At 48.5% G+C, this 17,257-nt stretch overlaps 1 protein-coding gene across 5 annotated transcripts in view; it reads left to right on the top strand.

Annotated features, from left to right (window-relative positions):
• The window catches only part of KCNK10 (potassium two pore domain channel subfamily K member 10), a 130,249-nt gene that overhangs the window by 44,545 nt on the left and 68,447 nt on the right, over nucleotides 1-17,257 (top strand). For 2 of the 5 annotated variants that reach the window (XM_045451790.1, XM_045451786.1), the window contains exon 2: nucleotides 14,307-14,641. In XM_045451790.1, coding sequence (XP_045307746.1) covers nucleotides 14,417-14,641 — 225 coding nt within the window. In that variant the 5' untranslated portion in view covers nucleotides 14,307-14,416. Of the gene's footprint in view, nucleotides 1-8,217; nucleotides 9,566-14,306; nucleotides 14,642-17,257 lie in introns of those variants that run through there. The other 3 variants (XM_045451788.1, XM_045451789.1, XM_045451787.1) reach the window with 3 other exon arrangements.

The following is a 17,257-nucleotide window of genomic DNA, read 5'->3' as shown; positions in this document are numbered from 1 at the left end:
CAGTAGGTTAAGCATCCGACTCCTGATTTCAGCTCAGGTCATGATTTCACAGAATCTCCCTCTCCCTCTCTCTCAGCCCCTCCCCTGCTTGTGTGCTCACTCTCTTTTTGTCAAAATAAATATATAAGCATCTTAAAAAAGGCTTAAAAATGGAAAGAATTAGATGGACACCAGGCTTGTATCCTGGGTCACTGCCTGCCTTGGACAAGGTGCTTATATCACTCTCTAGCTGAGGGTGTTACAGGATTAGCTGATATTTAGGATGTCCTTTAGGTAAAAAAAAAAAAAAAATTATATTACTGATTTGTGGTGTAATTTGGTATAATTATACAATAAACCTCTTCCTTGGCTTCATATATTCAGAGCATTTATCGAAAGCCTACCACGTTCAAGTGCCATGTGCTAGGTACTGGGTGTATAAAAGCAAACCAAATAAGCAAGATCTCTGCCCTCGGAGTTGATAGTCTCCCCCCAGGTGCTGACCTGGGCCGGTGGTGGGGGAGGCAGAAGGAGGGCCAGAGGTGGTTTCTTGGTCTCCTTGGAGGTAGAAATGACAGAACTCTGGGAGAGCAGGAGGAACAGGGAGGCTGAAGTGAGGTCACCTCTTAGGATCTGGCCATTTGGCTTGAGCAAACTGGGTGGGTGTTAATACCATCCTGGGAGAGGAGCCTTCTTTTTTGACTGGTTGGTGATGGAGTACAGTTTGGACAAACTAAGTGTGAGATGCAATTGAGATATGCCAGTGACTTGCATATATGAGGCTGGAAGTCAGAGCACAGGTTTTCAGGAGCTGAAGTTTATTCTTAGAAGAAAGGGTCCCACAGTCCCCCTGCCCCCAAAGTCCAGGACAGTTTTCCCAAGAGGCCTTCTCCTTGCAAATGCTTTTCTCTCTTTTCTGAACCCCGCTTCTATCAATGTGCATTGCAATGCCACTGTTTAGGTGAAGGGCTCCCGCAGCTACTGAATCAAGGCCTGGGCCTTGGCCTTGAGCGTTCCAAAGCCCACGCTCTCTTGGAATATACACAGAGCTAGGTTGGCCCCTCGAGTGGTGGCTACACGGCCCTCGTGTAGTCCATGAGGATGAATTTGAGATGGTCTTCATTAAATATGTGGTTTCTGTTCCAGTTGTAAGTGGCCCAGATTTTGTGGTGATGGCTGTGGTGACCCAGATATCAGCATCCCTGTAACCCGAGCAGCCACCCAGAGTTGCCTCGTTCTTCTGGACACCTCCAGTGCTGGCTTGGCTTATCACCTATGACGCAGCATGCCTGCGACTCTTGTGACTTTGGTGCACTGATCCCTGAGTTGCCTCCTGCCGGCCTCTGCCTGCTGCTTCCCTAGGCATAAAGATCTGGGACTCATCGGCAAGTGGGTGGCATTTAAAACCTTGGCCCCGAAAGAGATCAGTCATGGGGAGGATACAGAGAAGAAAGGGTGCAGGGATGAGCCCTGTGAAAGTCCATTATTTACACATTTTTAGGAAGAGGAGCCTGTAGAGTGGATTTAAAAAGACCTCACCAGACAGAATGGAGGCACACCTTGAGAATGGGGTGTCAAGAGGCCAGAAGTGGGAGCATTTTAGGGAGCAAGGCCTTGTGTGTGGAGTTCTGTGGGAGGCCAAATCAAATGAGGCCACGGTGTTGTGACCTGGATCTGGCAGGGTGGAGGGGGTGGGGGTCCTGAGAAGAGCTAGGGTGCTAGGGGTGGGAGCCTGCTTGTTTTTATATGGCTTTATGATTGGTATCACCCAGTGTAGTACTTACTTACATTTTTGGTTGGTTGTGTTGGGTGGTTAATGGTTGTGCTCCTTTTGTCCCTCTGACTTAGGGTTGCCAGATAAAGTGCAGGACACTCCGTTAAATTTGAATTTCAGAAGAATAATTTTTTCGAGTATAAGTATATCCCAGAGATTGCATGGGACATACTTACCCTAAAAATTTTTTTTATCTGAAATTCAAAGTTAACTGAGTGCCCTGAGTTTTTATTTGCTCCACCTTCCAGCGGGCGTCGAGTTGTACGCTTTAAAATGGCTACAACAGTGAATTTTATGTGATGTGAGTTTTAGCACACTCTCAAATCCGGCAACCCTATCCTAACTAGACGGTCATATAGAAACTACCATATGGTCTGCTTCTGGGTTGAGTCTCCAGGACCAGTAAGAAATGCCAGCCTCCACGGACCTTTCTTTCTGATGATAGCTACTGCTTCCATTAAGTTCCCTTAGAGCACCTCACAGAGTGCTGAACACATAGAAGGCACTCACCCAACAATACGAACTGCATTCTGTGCTGTGGTGAACGTTAGCTGTTAGTGGAAAAGCATGGAAGGACACTACCCTGATACCTGTGAACTGCTTTGAGAACGTCATGAAACGGGCCTCTCGGGGAAGTTTTCAGTGAATTAAGTGCTGTGGCACTTTTGGCTGTGTTGGAGGAACCAAGTGCTATCTCCATGACATATCTAATTCAGCCCTGTGGCTGTGAAGCAAATGGCTTTGCTGAATTCAGCACCTCCCAGTAATAGCCGCTTAAATGCAGCTGGCATCCGAGGGGCCATTAAGAATCTTGAAATGGCAGGGAACTCTTGGAAATGCCCACGAATTCCAAGATAGCTGGGTTGTGTCACTTGCGCTCTTAATTCGTTATGACACTTTCTATGCCCTTTTCCTCCTCCTTTCTATGAAGTAGAAGACTCCTAACCGAAAGACTGGATTTCAAATGATCCCTTTAGAGGCAACTTCAAAGCAATTAAGTACGGGTTGAATCCAAAGTGTGTGAAGCATTACCTATCAGCTAGGATTTAAAAAAAAAAAATTTTTTTTTTTGTTCAATGTTCATTTATTTTTAAAAGAGAGAGAGACAGAGTGTGAGCAGGGGAGCGGCAGAGAGAGAGGGAGTCACAGAATCCAAAGCAGGTTCCGGGTTCTGAGCTGTCAGCCCAGAGCCGGACGAGGGGCTCAAACCCGCTCATGTGAGACTATGACCTGAGCTGAAGTCTGACACTTAGCCAACTGAGACACCTAGGCACCCCTCAGCTAGGATTTTCTCTGAAGGTTATATTCCTTGGTTAAAAGCTGAAAACCCAAAGGTTAGGTTTAACTATCAATGAAAAGAATTTTTTTTTTTCTCTTGTGGTTTTTTTTTTCCCCCTGGGCTTCACCATTTACAAGGACTCTGCATCGCTACTTAACATTTGTTTACCTAGCAAGCTGAATGGAGCACATTTATTTTGCACTAGTTTATTGAGCTGTACTATGTGCCAATATTCGCTAATTTGTATTTTGTTGTAGGTTCTTGAACCGTGTCCTATGGTCCTTATAACCGGGTGGTTCCTTGAAAGGAAATATGGTTTTGGTGACTGCTTCATTGCTACTAACCCATCACATAGAGAGGTTGCCTGGGTAACAGGTGTGGGTCTAAGGCTCTGTGAGAAGGTGGTAACATGGAAGAGGAATTTAACTTCTGTAAATGATGCCAAGGCAAACTTCTGTGCACCCTGCTTTATGAGCTCTTTCTTGGGGGGCAGTTTAGGGACCAGCAGAGCAGATGCCAGATTTCCTCTTGATCCCTGCAGGGATCTGTTGGCTGTCTGAGATTTCAGGTGCCTTCTCTTGATCCTCGAGTGCTGGGCCTTTTCTGAATGACATGGGAGTGGAGGTGAAGGTTGCCCCTCCCAATGCATCCATCTTTTCACCTGGCGAGCTCCTGGACACCAGGGTTCTGCTCTGTCACCGTTTGTCTGCTGGTTCCTGAAGCATGAGACACTTGACCAACATTTCTTGAATCCCTTTCGTGAACGTGAATTGAGCTCTTATTATATGCTGTGCACTGGGATTGGGATATGGAAGATTTAGAGGCAAAGGGTCCAGCGCAGGGGGCACCTAGAGGGATTTACCCTCTAGCAGGAGGGATTATTACAGAGAAAGGACTGCAGATGTTTGGGGGTTGGCGTGCCATGTTGGTTTGGCTAGAAGGTCCAGCTTACATTCAGCATCGTCCTGGTTGGAAGATTCTCCTGGAGCCCGGGTCAGCCCTCGGATCCCCTCGGCAGCAGGGATCGCTGGCTTCATCAGACCCCCAACTTAGGTGTGCTGGTTTATTGAAGAACCCCTTCCCTGTCTTTTTAGATCTGCTTCCCCAATTTCTCAATAAGTCCTTTGATTCCTTGAAGACTTCACTAATGAGAGCTATTAATAGTATTTGCAAACACTTCTCCGTCTTCAGAGGAATGGACTGCTACGTTTGCTACACCACTGTCTCCCCAGCCTCGTGAGGAACAACGTGGGCATTCTTTTCCCTTTTAGGCTTTCTCCCTTCCTCCCTCCTGCACTCACTCCCAGCCTCCGATGGCTGCATTTACGGCGAATCACGGAAATGTTGCTGATGTCAGCAGCACAGATACTGCATTAGAGGAGCCACTCGAAGGGGGAATTATCCAGAGGGTGATGCTAAGAGGCAAAGCCATTTTGCGGGGTGTTTTGTGGAAACCGTTTTCTCCCTTGCATGGATCTCGTTCATTTCTGCGACTTAGGAGGCACAGTGAAGGGAGAGCCATCTGAAAATGTTTTTCCCATCCCAATTTTTTTTTTTTTTTTTTTTTTTTTGTAGGAGGTTTTAGTGACTCCCAAGCAAGCCGGGGGCACTGGGCGGCTGCCCTGGAAATGCAGGCGGCTGAGGCTGCTTGCAAAGCACAATGTACTGGGGCGTTGGGACTCCCGTCTCAGTGACCCTGCGACAAGGGCAAAGCGAGGGCACAGCTCATCCTACATAAACAGTTTGTTCTTAGAAAAATATAAATACAAACCAAAGCCCATGCTAGCTGTCCACGGAACGCGCCGTTCAAATGCTTTCCCCAGAAAATCCTTTTGTAAAGTAGAGAGCTGTCTTGCAGGGGATTGTTATATACAATTTCAGGTTTATGTACAGGAAGATACACCTCATTTCTTCATGACGTTTGTCCTGACAGCTGTCTCTGAGCAGGGAGACAGGGAAGCTTCCTGGCTGGCACTGAGAGCCAGCTTGGGAAGGAAACCAGGGGGTTTCAAGTGGCAGCAATCCCCGAGGCTGTTCAATTTCCCAGCGACGTCCAGCAGCCTGGATCTGGTCTCCGAGCAGAGAGAAGGAGTAACAAAGAAGGGGGTGGCTCCAGGTGGCTCCAGGAAGGGACAGAAGGAAAGGGAGTTGAGTCTATTAGCTGGAGAGTGAAGTGTTGAACTTGGCCTCTAAGCTGGGCAGGGAAGGAGGTAAACACGGGACGGGCGGGGGGCACGATGGACGGTGAGAGGTAGAGGCGGGACGTGTTATGGGGGTAATTATGTGGAGAGAGCCGGGTGGATAGGATGCTCAGGTCAGAAGTGGGTGTCTTTACCGGAGTATCTCTGGAGCAGGGACATTTCTTGTGAGGACGGCGTTTGGGATGTGGCCATAGGAGGAGGCCTTCGTAGTGGAAACCATCGGTGCTCCGCCAGCTCTTCCAGATCCGTCTTCCCTGCCCTGTGCACCCCTCCTCCAGAGTCCGTGCACTTCTCCCCTTGTAGCTTGTCCCTACAAAGAGTCCCTTTTCAGGAGATTTTTTTTCTTGGTCTACTGGTGCCTCTGGCCGGGATGCTCCTGGGCATTTTTGTCCCATTTCTGTAGCCATGACTGGCTGGGTAAGAGAAGGGAAGCCTAGCTCCCTGGCCTCCAAGTGGGACAAACTTGGAGAAGTAATTGACGCTTCGGGGTTCCTCTGGGCTCAGGGGACAGGGCTTCACCTGGAGTCACACTCTTCCATGGTTTCTCGCCCTTCCCTTCTCTGCCCTTATGGCCTTTTCCTGGAAGTGCTTCCTAAACAGATTGCTTGCAAACCAGTCTTCATCTCGGGATCGGCTTCTGGAGGAACCTGGCTGAAGTGGATTAGAGACGGTGGTCATGGCGATGAAATGAGGGAAACGGGAGGTGTGGGTATTGGAAAGATTGTCTGTGGAACAACTGAACTAACTCAGGAGGAAAGCAGGACGTGGACGGAAGCTTCAGGGAATCAAGGAGAGAAGTCGGCTGTACCACAGCCAGCCACAAGAGGAGGAGGAAGTGAAGGAACCAGAGGGTTTGGGTCTCAAAGGAGCAGGGATTTGGACACAAGAGTGTGGAGTGTTGTATTTCCGGGACAGTGTGGCCCTGACATTGTGGGTGAGGGAGATTGAACAACCTCTACCTGAATGCCACAGTCGGAGGACAGGGTCTTCTGGGGAAGTCCAGGTGTCAGTGAGGAAGGTGGAGGAAGGCTCCCTGAAGATGCTGAGGAAGTAGGGGAGGTCTTCAGCTCTGGTGGCCCTGAGGTGTCTTCGGAAAGGTTTGGGATGGAGGAGGGAAGTTTGGATCAGAGCAGACGAAGCAGAGAGTAGAAGAGGGATTAAAGCTACATTGAGGGGAATCAAAGCTACAGGGAGGTTTACATCCACTGGCTTACTTGGCCGTTGCTCTTTTCAAAAGAATTGGGTTCTTCAGCCTCCTGGTAGATGGTGGTTTAGCAGCCTGGACACTGAGTATGGAGCTTGCGATGTGCTCCTGGCACATAGTTGGCATGCATTTGTTGTAAGTGAGTAAATGACACATCAAGTTTCTAAACGCCCCTCCCCTGTCATCCCCATAAAACATTCGTGCACTTACCACCTCTGTATTTTATGCTCTGATAAATTTGGAATTTCTCAAAGTACCTCCAGCGACTTCCATCACCACCATTGGGTGGGATGCAGTGAACATGTTTCCCAAGGAAAGGGAGTTAGGCATGGGGTCATGGACTTAAGTCATAGGACCTTTCTACCTAATGGGCTAAGACATATTTTTCAGTTTTGCTTTCTACTGTGGATCTAGAAAAAAGAATTGCTTGGGTTGGTACAACTACTTGTGACCTACGTGCTTGAGACAGCTAATACCCAAGGGAGTTTGCTGGGGTCAGAGGGCAGCATGTGGAGGGTGAGGCAGGGCTGGGGAAGTAAGACGGGCCTGAGCACGTGGAACATTGGAGGCCACGTAAACAGCTGTGGGAGTACTTGTGCGGTTTTAAGCAGGAGCAGGACTGGAATTTTGGAAGGACCCCCTGGCTCCAGCCTGATTGGGAAGAGTCCCCTTCATGGAGCCCAGTGAGGAGAGGTAATTGCTGTTGACAAAACACCTGGGAAAGGCAAACCTCTGTCTTGAAGGAATGGGCCCTGAAGATGGTGTGTAAAAGACTTGGCCCCAGGGTAAAGGAGATATTTTGGGAACTGCAGCAGCTGACATTCTTTTGAATCCGAAAGGCAGGGGAAAAATAATCTTTTTTTAAAAAAGTGCTTTAGTTAATTTAAATTATGGGGGGAAAAAGCTTAGAGCAAGAGACAAAATATGTTCTTCATGAAGCATTTTGGACCTAGACAACAGAACCCCAGCTGGGGCCGCGTGCCTTTAGGCCTTGACCAAATGAGTCAAGACAAATGGGTCCATCTCACCAGCATGGTGGAGTGTGGGGCCTGTTGGAAAACCACAAGGTAGGGAGCCCCAGATCTCAAAGGAGGAACCGGGCAGTGGGAAGTGCCAGGGCTGTCGTGGCCAGCTCACATGGGCAAGGAGGAGCTCTGGTCCTGGGCTCTTCCTCGTCTTCCTTAGGAATTGAACAAATCATGAAGAGCTCTCCTTGGACTATTGTCTGAGAACACCTCGACTCTGGATGTCTGTCTGTGGGGGGCGGAAAATACTATAGTACTAGGACTGCTCACACTACCAGATTCAATGAATTCTGCAGCCGGATTTTCTGTTGGGCAAGTGTGTGACATTGACCTCATAAATGTTGGTGCAAGGCAAATTTATGGATGGAGGCGTGAATGAATCCAGGAATGGAACAAATTAGAAGTAAGAGGATCTCAGCTTCCGGCAGTGTGCTGAGCTCCACACTGAGACACAGAGTGGAGAGGAAGGACATCTGATTATACTGGGGGTGGGCAGTCGGGGAGGACTTCCTGGAGGTGGTGACACACGAAGTGAGTTTTGAAGTAGGAGGCGATGCCAGCCAGATAAAGAGTGGGGAGGAGAAAGGTATCGGGAAGCAAGATGGCCCAGAGGGCGGCATTAGCAGGGCTCAGCACGCGGGTCGGGTGCTGCTGGGTTTGGCTGGGGCGAAGGTTGGCTGTGGGGGCGTGGCAGCGGGTGAGGTCAGGTTCTGGAAGGAGCCTGCGCTTTTTTTTTTTTCTTTTCCCCCACCCTCCCCGCCCTCCCACCCCCCTCAACCCTCAGTTTGTTCTCAGTTTTTAAGAGTCTCTTATGTTTTGGGAGCCTGCACTTTATTTGCATCACTGTGGTGTCTTCAGAGGGGCTGAAGTATGAGGTCCAAGCGTTCAGAGTCGCACCCGGGAGAGCGCCATCTGGCTGCCGTGTGGAGGATGGATTTGAGGGGACAGGACCGGAGGCTTTCTAAGTGATTCCGGTGAGAGAAGACAGAGCCTTGCCCTAAAGAGAGAGGCGAGGACAGATGTGAGTCAAGGTGGCAGCATGTTCTCGGCTCCCTCCTCCCTCCCCTCCCCTTTCTTTCAGCCTGGTTTCCTCTAGTCTTGGCTCTCTGTCTCTAAAGGTCCTCAGAAATTTCCCCATGCCTTTTTCTTCCATCTGGAAAGAAAGCTTAGGTGTTTCGAGAGGGCTAGGAGAGAGAAATAATTAAACCCGAAGGGAGAGCCTTTGCTTTGGTGGCATTTGGGGGACAGGGCTTGCTCATTTAGTGTGTGTAGATGGAGAGTCGCTGCATTCTTACCAGGACCAGCTTGACCAGCTTTAAGGCACAGCCATCAGATGGAAGCTGGGAGAACGAGGTTTGGCTGTTGGGGCGTCTGGAGTCAGAGCAAACATGCACGTCCTGTCTGCTCTTCTTAGAGGACGGCAGAGGTGAAAGCAGCCTCTGGGACAACTGCAGGCAGGTGGGGCTCCCCATCACCCCTTCCCTCTTCCTGACACCCACCCTGTGCACTACCCCCAGGGAAGCCTTTTGAGGATTCCAGACTGGGCTTCCACCTGGAGCCCTCCGGAAGCTCCGAGCTGTCCGTGCAGGTGGCCCTGGACCGATTCCAGACCTGGGAGGGCTGGGAGGGGAGGGCAGGAGTTCTTTGCCTCTCGCCAGTGTGTTGCAATCACTTGTACTTTGCCTGGGTCAATAGGCAGAGTCACGTGACTGCGTGACAGCGGACCTCTGAAATGGCCGCGTTCCACGTTTCCAAGAAACCCTGAATCCTGCGGATGCCATTTGTTTCGAGCGGCCTGGAGGAGCGGAAGGCATCCGGGGTTCGGTGTGTGAAGACGGATCCAAGGATGCCACTGCTCGGGGCAGGCTGGTCAGGGTCACCTGTCAGTGCCTCACCTGTCAAGAGGGGTAGATAATGACAGCTGTTCTCCACAGGAGGTTTTGTGACGACGAACTAGGTTCATGCGTGGGTGAGACCCTCGTCAATTTTCCCACCGACTCTGAAGGCAGGGATGTATCTTACTCATTTCTGTGTCCTCAGGACCCAGCACAGTGCCCGGCTGACTCAAATGTGTGTTGACTGAGTGCAAGAATGGGTGATGCGGTAAGTATAGGGCCTGGGAGAGCCTGAAAACTTCAAAACTACTAACAACTTGTTCAACTAAGAAGGAGCAGATTTGCACGCGTGCTCCCATGTCTACCCGTGTTTCGGTAAAAGCAGAATGGGCAGATGTTTATGAGGAAACCTTTTATCCTGTACTTTTCTTTTTTAAATGTTTATTTATTTTAAGAAAGAGAGAGAGTGAGAGTGGAGGAGGGGCGGAGAGAGAGAATCCCAAGCAGGCCCTGCGCTAACAGCACGGAGCCCGATGCAGGGCTTGATCTCATGAATCATGAGATTGTGATCTGAGCCGAAATCAAGAGTCAGGGCTTAACTGAGCCACCCAGGTGCCCCTGTGAGGAAACATTTTAAAATGAAAATTAACTTACGGTATTATCTTCCAGGCTTTGCCTTCTCATCAATTCTTGGCAGTGTTTTTTGCTGCCAGATACTTTTCTGTGGGAGTCGTGAAGAATGATAGATCATTACTTTATACGACCCATCCGTTATTGATACGTTGTAGATAAAAGGGCCCTTTCCACCAAGGGAATTTCTTTGGTTCCTATTTTTCTGTTTCCTATGCTCCAGAAGAGGACTGACTTGGAAGTCACGTTATTCTCATTTTAATCCCACCAGCCCCCCAACCCTCCAACTGAGTCCTTATCATCCACCTTTCGCCGATAAGGAAACAGAGAAACTAAATGGCGGTCTCAAGGTCACCCAGCCACTGATAGATTTGGGACTGAAGTTCTGGTTTTTACTCCTGGTGATTTGGAAACTCGGGATTGGTGGATTCTATTGACTCTGCTCCCAGAGACTGTCCCTTAGCAGACTGGCATCAGGAACTGGTCTGAAAAAGACCTTTGTCAAGCCCAATTCTGCTGAGCCTCAGGGATGCTAGAAGCCCCGGAAACATCCATGATGCAAGTCCGTGAATGAGTCCCAGCTACAGATGACCCCTGAGCTCAAGGCCGTCATTAGGCTTCCTCCTAATGGTTATCACCTGTCAGTGTGGAGGATGTCCCCTAAGTGGGTTGTCAACCCCTGGAGCTGGGAGGGACTGTGACCACCACAGCACAGTGCCTTGTGCTCACTTGGCATTACACAAATGCTTGTTACTGAGGGTGGTGGTGACTGATGGGGCGTTTGTTTATGGTTTGAAGGAATCAGCAACAACAACAACAGAAAACAAACAAGTGCTCTATGCCAGGCACTATGCCGAGAAATGGAGATCCAACCATTAAAAGACGAGCTTTCAGGGGCGCCTGGGTGGCGCAGTCGGTTAAGCGTCCGACTTCAGCCGGGTCACGATCTCGCGGTCCGTGAGTTCGAGCCCCACGTCAGGCTCTGGGCTGATGGCTCAGAGCCTGGAGCCTGTTTCCGATTCTGTGTCTCCCTCTCTCTCTGCCCCTCCCCCGTTCATGCTCTGTCTCTCTCTGTCCCAAAAATAAAATAAACGTTGAAAAAAAAAAATTTAAAAAAGACGAGCTTTCAGACTCCAAGGAATTTGTAGGCTCGTCGGGCGAGGGGCACGCCAGGTGGGCCTGGAGAGTCCGGGATGACTTCACAGGGGAGGCGGCTTGGAGCTGAGATTGAGGAGGATGGGAGTTTCCCAGGCAGGTGAAGGTGGGGAGGGGGCTGCCGGCCAGAGGAACATCCATGAAGGGGTGAGGCGTGAGCAGAGCACTGCTGTGTCGGGGCACCTGCTCTTGGCTCCTGGGGTGCCAAGCGGTTTCCCACTGAACACCACTCGTCCACGTTGTATGTGCGGTTCGGACGTGCCCACATCTCTTCCTTCTGTTCTTCATTCATTTTATCAGCGCCTCGTGTGGGAGGCACCATACAGGACACTGGGGTACAGAGGTGAGAGGGTAGACCTGCGGCCTGCCCTCCTGAAGCTCTAAGTCGAGTGACAAGTAAACAGGCTCTATTAACAGCACAGGGCAGTGAGTGTGGGTCAAGAGAGATCTCATCTAGTGGGGGTGTATTAGCTTCCTGTTGCTGCTGTAACAATCTTAGTGGCTGAAAAGAATACATCTTTATTATCTTATGGTTCTGGAGGTCAGAAGTTCCAAATCGGTCTCATTGGGCCAAAATTAAGGTGTGGGCAGGGTGGGATCCTTCTGGAGCCTCTAGGGAAGAGTCTGTTCCTTGTCTCTTCCAGCTTCTAGGAGCTGATTCCATCCCTTGGCTTGTGACCTCTGCTTCTGTCTTTACATGTCTTTCTCTGACTGTCCTGCCTCCCTCTTAGAAAGAAATTTGTGATTATATTGGGCCCACCCAGATAATCTAGGATAATTCCCTATCTCTAGATTTTTAACTTAATCACATTTGCAAAGTTCCTTTCCTGTTGTAAGGTGACACAGGCATAGGGCCCAGGGATTAGGATGTGGACATCTTTGGGGGCCATTGCTCCATCGTCCACAGAGGCCGCAGGAGGAGAGGGGAGGAAGTGCTTCCGGAAGTGGTATTTGACCCCAGATTTGTCAAAGGTGGGTGAGAATGGAAGCAGGGAGGTCACTTAGGCGGCTGCTGGATTGGTTCAAGCAAGATGAGTTAAGGTTGGGGGGCGCCTGGGTGGCGCAGTCGGTTGAGCGTCCGACTTCAGCCAGGTCACGATCTCGCGGTCCGTGAGTTTGAGCCCCGCGTTGGGCTCTGGGCTGATGGCTTGGAGCCTGTTTCCGATTCTGTGTCTCCCTCTCTCTCTGCCCCTCCCCATTCATGCTCTGTCTCTCTCTGTCCCCAAAAAAATAAATAAACGTTGAAAAAAAAAATTAAAAAAAAAAAAAAAAAAAAAGATGAGTTAAGGTTGGTAGTCCTAGCAATGGTGAGAGGCACAAGGGACTGAGATACAGTGGGGAAGTTGAATGAATGGGAAACGTGGGGGCAAGGCTGAAAGCAAGCTGCCCAAGACAAGACGCACCTCAGTATCAACAAGGGTTAGTAGGAACCCGGAAGTAGTGTTTTGGGGGAAGGAATAGCAAGAACATAATGCCCACAGTGCTGATCCTAATTCTTAAATCTTTCAATCAGAGATTCCAGGCAGTTTTGGGTTCAGTAAGTCAGAAGGAAATGTAACATTTTATTTGCAGCGATCATATACGATTATCAACAATAATGATTTTATTTGCTAGAATAAGATACAATAAAAGGTTGATTGCTCTCCTTGGTTTTCAAGAGAAAAGCTGATTTTGAGGCCCTAGGAGGAAAGGCAGATGTTTACAGACCTAGATTCCTGGAGGTGGCCACTCTTCTGGCCAGGCATTGTCAGGGTCATTGGTGCTGTGAACAGGCAGGGACATCCCCGTGCTTTTATTTATCTTGAGTTCCCCAAGGCAGGGACTGAGCAGTGAGCTCTCTTGAGTGGGATTGTTGGCCCCACTTAGGTAATTAGGGTTGTCATCTCCTAATACCTTATTTACACAACAGCCAGGCTGTGCTATGGCAGAGGCTATAATAAGCATTAGTATAATGAGGGCAGAACAAAATCGAAGTGCACTGTCTGCTCACTGCCGCACAAGACAGATTTCTGAAATGCATGATAGCATTACGTGTGCAACGCTACCCTGTTCCTCCTGCCATTCCAGAAAAGCCTCCAGCTTAACATATTTATTTCCAAGGTAATGAAATTGCCCTAACAGAGACCAGAGACCTTTGAGAATTCGATGTGTTCTCAACACGAGGGGAAATTTCTTTTCCAATGGCTTCTTTTTGGAGGAAAATAGAAGAAAAATTCTATTACTAATAGATCAGGAGTGATTACATCTAAGTCGCTGAATTTTCTATTGAGAAATGTGCTTCGAATCTATTTCTTCTTCTTTTTTTAGGAAACCAAATTTATTGGCATAAAAACATCACTCATTATTCCTTCCCTCATTCTACTCCGTTTTTTTTTTTTTTTTTTTTCACTTTGGTAGTCTTCTGAAACCCAAACCTTTTTTTTACCATGTCTGAGCTTTTTTTTAAAATTTTTTTTTCAATATTTTTATTTATTTTTGAGACAGAGAGAGGCAGAGCATAAGCAAGGGAGAGGAAGACACAGAATCTGAAGCAGGCTCCAGGCTCTGAGCTGTCAGCACAGAGCCTGACGCGGGGCTCGAACTTACAGACCGTGAAATCATGACCTGAGCCAAAGTCGGATGCTTAACCGACTGAGCCACCCAGGCACCCCTACCGTATCTGAGTTTTGACTTGTTTCCCTGATGCCAAGCTCACCCTTCTTTGTTTTGTGACCATGACCCTGGATGAAAGGGACTTTGAAACTCGTTAGATGTTAGTCTCTCCTCTGCTCTTGGTTATCACCCGGTCCTCAGTATGTGGCCAGAGTCATTGGGCGTCCATCTCCGATTTATTTCCTCTCCAAGTTGAATAATACGTCTGTATTTCAAATATGGTGGTTTGTCATTTATCTTATATATCGTTTAACCAAGGAAGCTAAGGCAAGAGCTGAAGTATAAATCACGGGCTTTCAGAATTGGACCTTGTAGAGAAATATAAGCATTTCAAACTCAATTAATACTATTTTTTTTTAAAACCAGAACTCCTGGTGCCCATTTTTCAAGAACTCACACAGGCGCCTCGCAACTGATCAGGTTCCCTCCCTGCCGGTTTGGGGAGCCAGTTTGTGATCCTCACGTTTGAAAGCTGGCTTGAGAAAGACATCTGTGCTTTGCTTCTGCCAAGTTCTGTGTCTTGTATTCATAAACAAACTCTCTCTCCCCCTGTCCTCCACCCTGTTTCTCAGTGGCCGTTCCAGCAGCAGCACCCCCGGTGTGCCAGCCCAAGGGTGCCACTAGCGGGCACCACGCGGCCCCGCGCCTGTCCGTCTCCTCCCGAGCCACGGTGGTAGCCAGAATGGAAGGCGCCCCCCAGGGGGGCCTGCAGACTGTCATGAAGTGGAAAACGGTTGTTGCCATCTTTGTGGTCGTGGTGGTCTACCTCGTCACGGGCGGTCTGGTCTTCCGGGCGCTGGAACAGCCCTTCGAGAGCAGCCAGAAGAATACCATCGCCTTGGAGAAGGCAGAATTCCTACGGGATCATATCTGCGTGAGCCCACAGGAGCTGGAGACGCTGATCCAGGTGAGCAGGGGGTGAGTCAGCCATAGGATAGCCTGTGGGGAGAAGGGACAGCGTTGGTTCTGTCCTTGGAGCTCACCGAGTTTTGCCTTTGGTTGAGATGCTCCTGATGGTCAGGGTGGTCTTCTCCGGGGAGGCGACCTGTGAGCTGAGACCTCCAAGGAGCCAGAGAGTAAGGCACGTGATGATCAGGGGCAAGAGGGAACATGCGTGCCACAGCCTTGATGCCCTGACGCGTGATGAGTGGGCTCTGTTTCACATCACCTGCTTTTGGAGGAGGTGGCCGGAGGCAGCGGCAGGCAAAAAGGCTTTGGATTTTCCAATTCAAGTCCACCTATGTGTACTGATTAACTTCCTGATTCTGAAGTCTGCGTGAGCTGCTGGGCTAAGAGGGTGCCCTAGGTGCCACAGAAAGAATTTTAAACAAGCAGCGTTGTATTAACCTATCTCAAGTCAGTGAAAGTGGAGTAAAGACCACCAGAGGTGGGATGAGAGGCTGTTGGTGACTTGGGAGGGCCATTGTGGTGGATTTATGGGGATACAATAAAGACAGCAGTAATAGGAATAATCAAGATTACTGTTTTTTGAACTTTATTGTATCAGGCACCGTGCTAAGGCCCTTGCATAGTTTGGGTATTAAGAAAATAGCACCCATAAAAAGATGGAGGCAGAGAACTTTGAGCTACCACCTAGAGAAGCGAGGCAGTGAAAGCAGGGGTGGGGGTGGCCTCGGCAGGGGTGAACTTGGCCATGGGAGGGCCATGGGAGACAGAGAGTCCTCTCAGGTGGAGTGATGGGAGGAAGTGAAACAGGAGGCTTCAGAAGTCTGTGAAGGGCAGAGAGTGAAGTCCCAGAGGGAGGAAGTGAAATGGTCGGGGGCCCGGTTGGAGGGTTCCACCATGCGGGAGATGGAGGGTGGATGGCTGCCTTGGAGGCTGAAAATTGATTTCCTATCCTGTATACCCTCCTGAACCAGGAAGAGTAGGTCCTGGTGGATGGCGGTGACATTCATGGAGGCAAGGGAGAGCCACGTCTTTCCAGAGCTTCTAAAGTGTGCAAGGCAGAGGGATAGAAAAGATGGCTCCCACAACTCCTTCTGCTCTGGGATTATCTGCATTAAATTCTAAGGGTTACTGCAATCCAGGATATTGCAGGATTTGCAAGACTGGCCTGGCTCGTTCTTTTCTTTTTTCTTTTCTTTTCTTTTCTTTTCTTTTCTTTTCTTTTCTTTTCTTTTCTTTTCTTTTTTTTCTTTTCTTTTCTTTCCTTTCCTTTCCTTTCCTTTCCTTTCCTTTCCTTTCCTTTCCTTTTCTCTTTCTTTTCTTTTCTTTTCTTTTCTTTTCTTTTCTTTTCTTTTCTTTTCTTTTCTTTTTGTTTCTTCTTTCTTTCTTTCTTTCTTTCTTTCTTTCTTTCTTTCTTTCTTTCTTTCTAACTGCACTGATAGGGTAAAGGAATTTGGGGGCTACCTATGATCTGGAACCTTCATAGCAATTATATTCCTTTAAAGAAATTTTGATAATCTGACTTGACTCTTCAATACCTAGAAATACACATTCTCTCCCCACCTCCCCCTCTGGGTATAAATATGATTTCATACCTGTGTTCCTATAATTTTTATGAAAAAAAACCTGTCAAATCTAAGGGTGGTGTTTTATGTTACTCTTTCTTGGATAGCTTTGTCTTTGTTTTCTTCTTTTGTGAAAAAACGCCCTCAAGTTTGTGGTGATGAGAGTGTGGTACTAATCTGTGCTGGATTTAAGGCCTAGAATGCCATAGAAAAAGGGGGAAACAATTCTGGAGTAATTTTAAGTAAGAATGGGATTATACTTGTTGTGATGAGACCCTTTTTATTTAGCTGCAATACATATAAATGGTGGTCTGAATTGAATCTAGATTCATGCTTGAATTTTCCTTCCATAGACAGTGAGATCTTGGGGAAAAAGATCATGTCACATTATCTTTGCATCAATGGATGCATCCGAAGTTGGATGCTTAATGGACTGAGCCACGCAGGCACCCCTCATCCATGCATTCTTTAACTTGCTATTGAACGCCTGTTGTATCAGGTAACATGCTAGGTGCTGGGGATAGAAAAGGTGAAAATAAAATACACCATGAGCAAGTTACTAACCTCTCTGAGATCCAGTTTCATTATCAATAAAATGTGCCTAAAATCCCTCCCCCCTGGGGTGTTGAGAGGATTAAATTCTATGACTCACTGAGAAGGGCTTTGCACGTGGTGAGTGCTCAGAAAACACGATTGCTATTGCTGCTGCCACTGGTGCTTGTAGGATTGCTCCAGGAGCTTAGAGTTTCAGGCAGTGGCACCATTTCTTTAAAGTTTTTATTTTAATTCCTGTTGGTTAACATACGGTGTTGCATTAGTTTCAGGTGTACAATACAGAGATTCAACACTTCCGTACATCCCCTGGTTCGGGCAGTGGTTCTTAATGGGGAGGGGGGTCTGCCCCCCAGATGACCTCTGACAATGTCTGGAGGCATTTTTGGTTGTCAAGTCTTGAGGCGGTGTTAGTAGGGTCTGGTGAGTAGAGACCAGAGAGGCTGCTGACATCCTGCAATGCACAGGACGGCCCTGGCCACAGCAAAGAATTATGCAGG

The sequence above is a fragment of the Leopardus geoffroyi genome, chromosome B3 (genome assembly GCF_018350155.1).
Source record: "Leopardus geoffroyi isolate Oge1 chromosome B3, O.geoffroyi_Oge1_pat1.0, whole genome shotgun sequence".
In the NCBI taxonomy this organism is placed as follows: domain Eukaryota; kingdom Metazoa; phylum Chordata; class Mammalia; order Carnivora; family Felidae; genus Leopardus; species Leopardus geoffroyi.
This window is presented reverse-complemented; position numbering and strand designations above follow the sequence as displayed.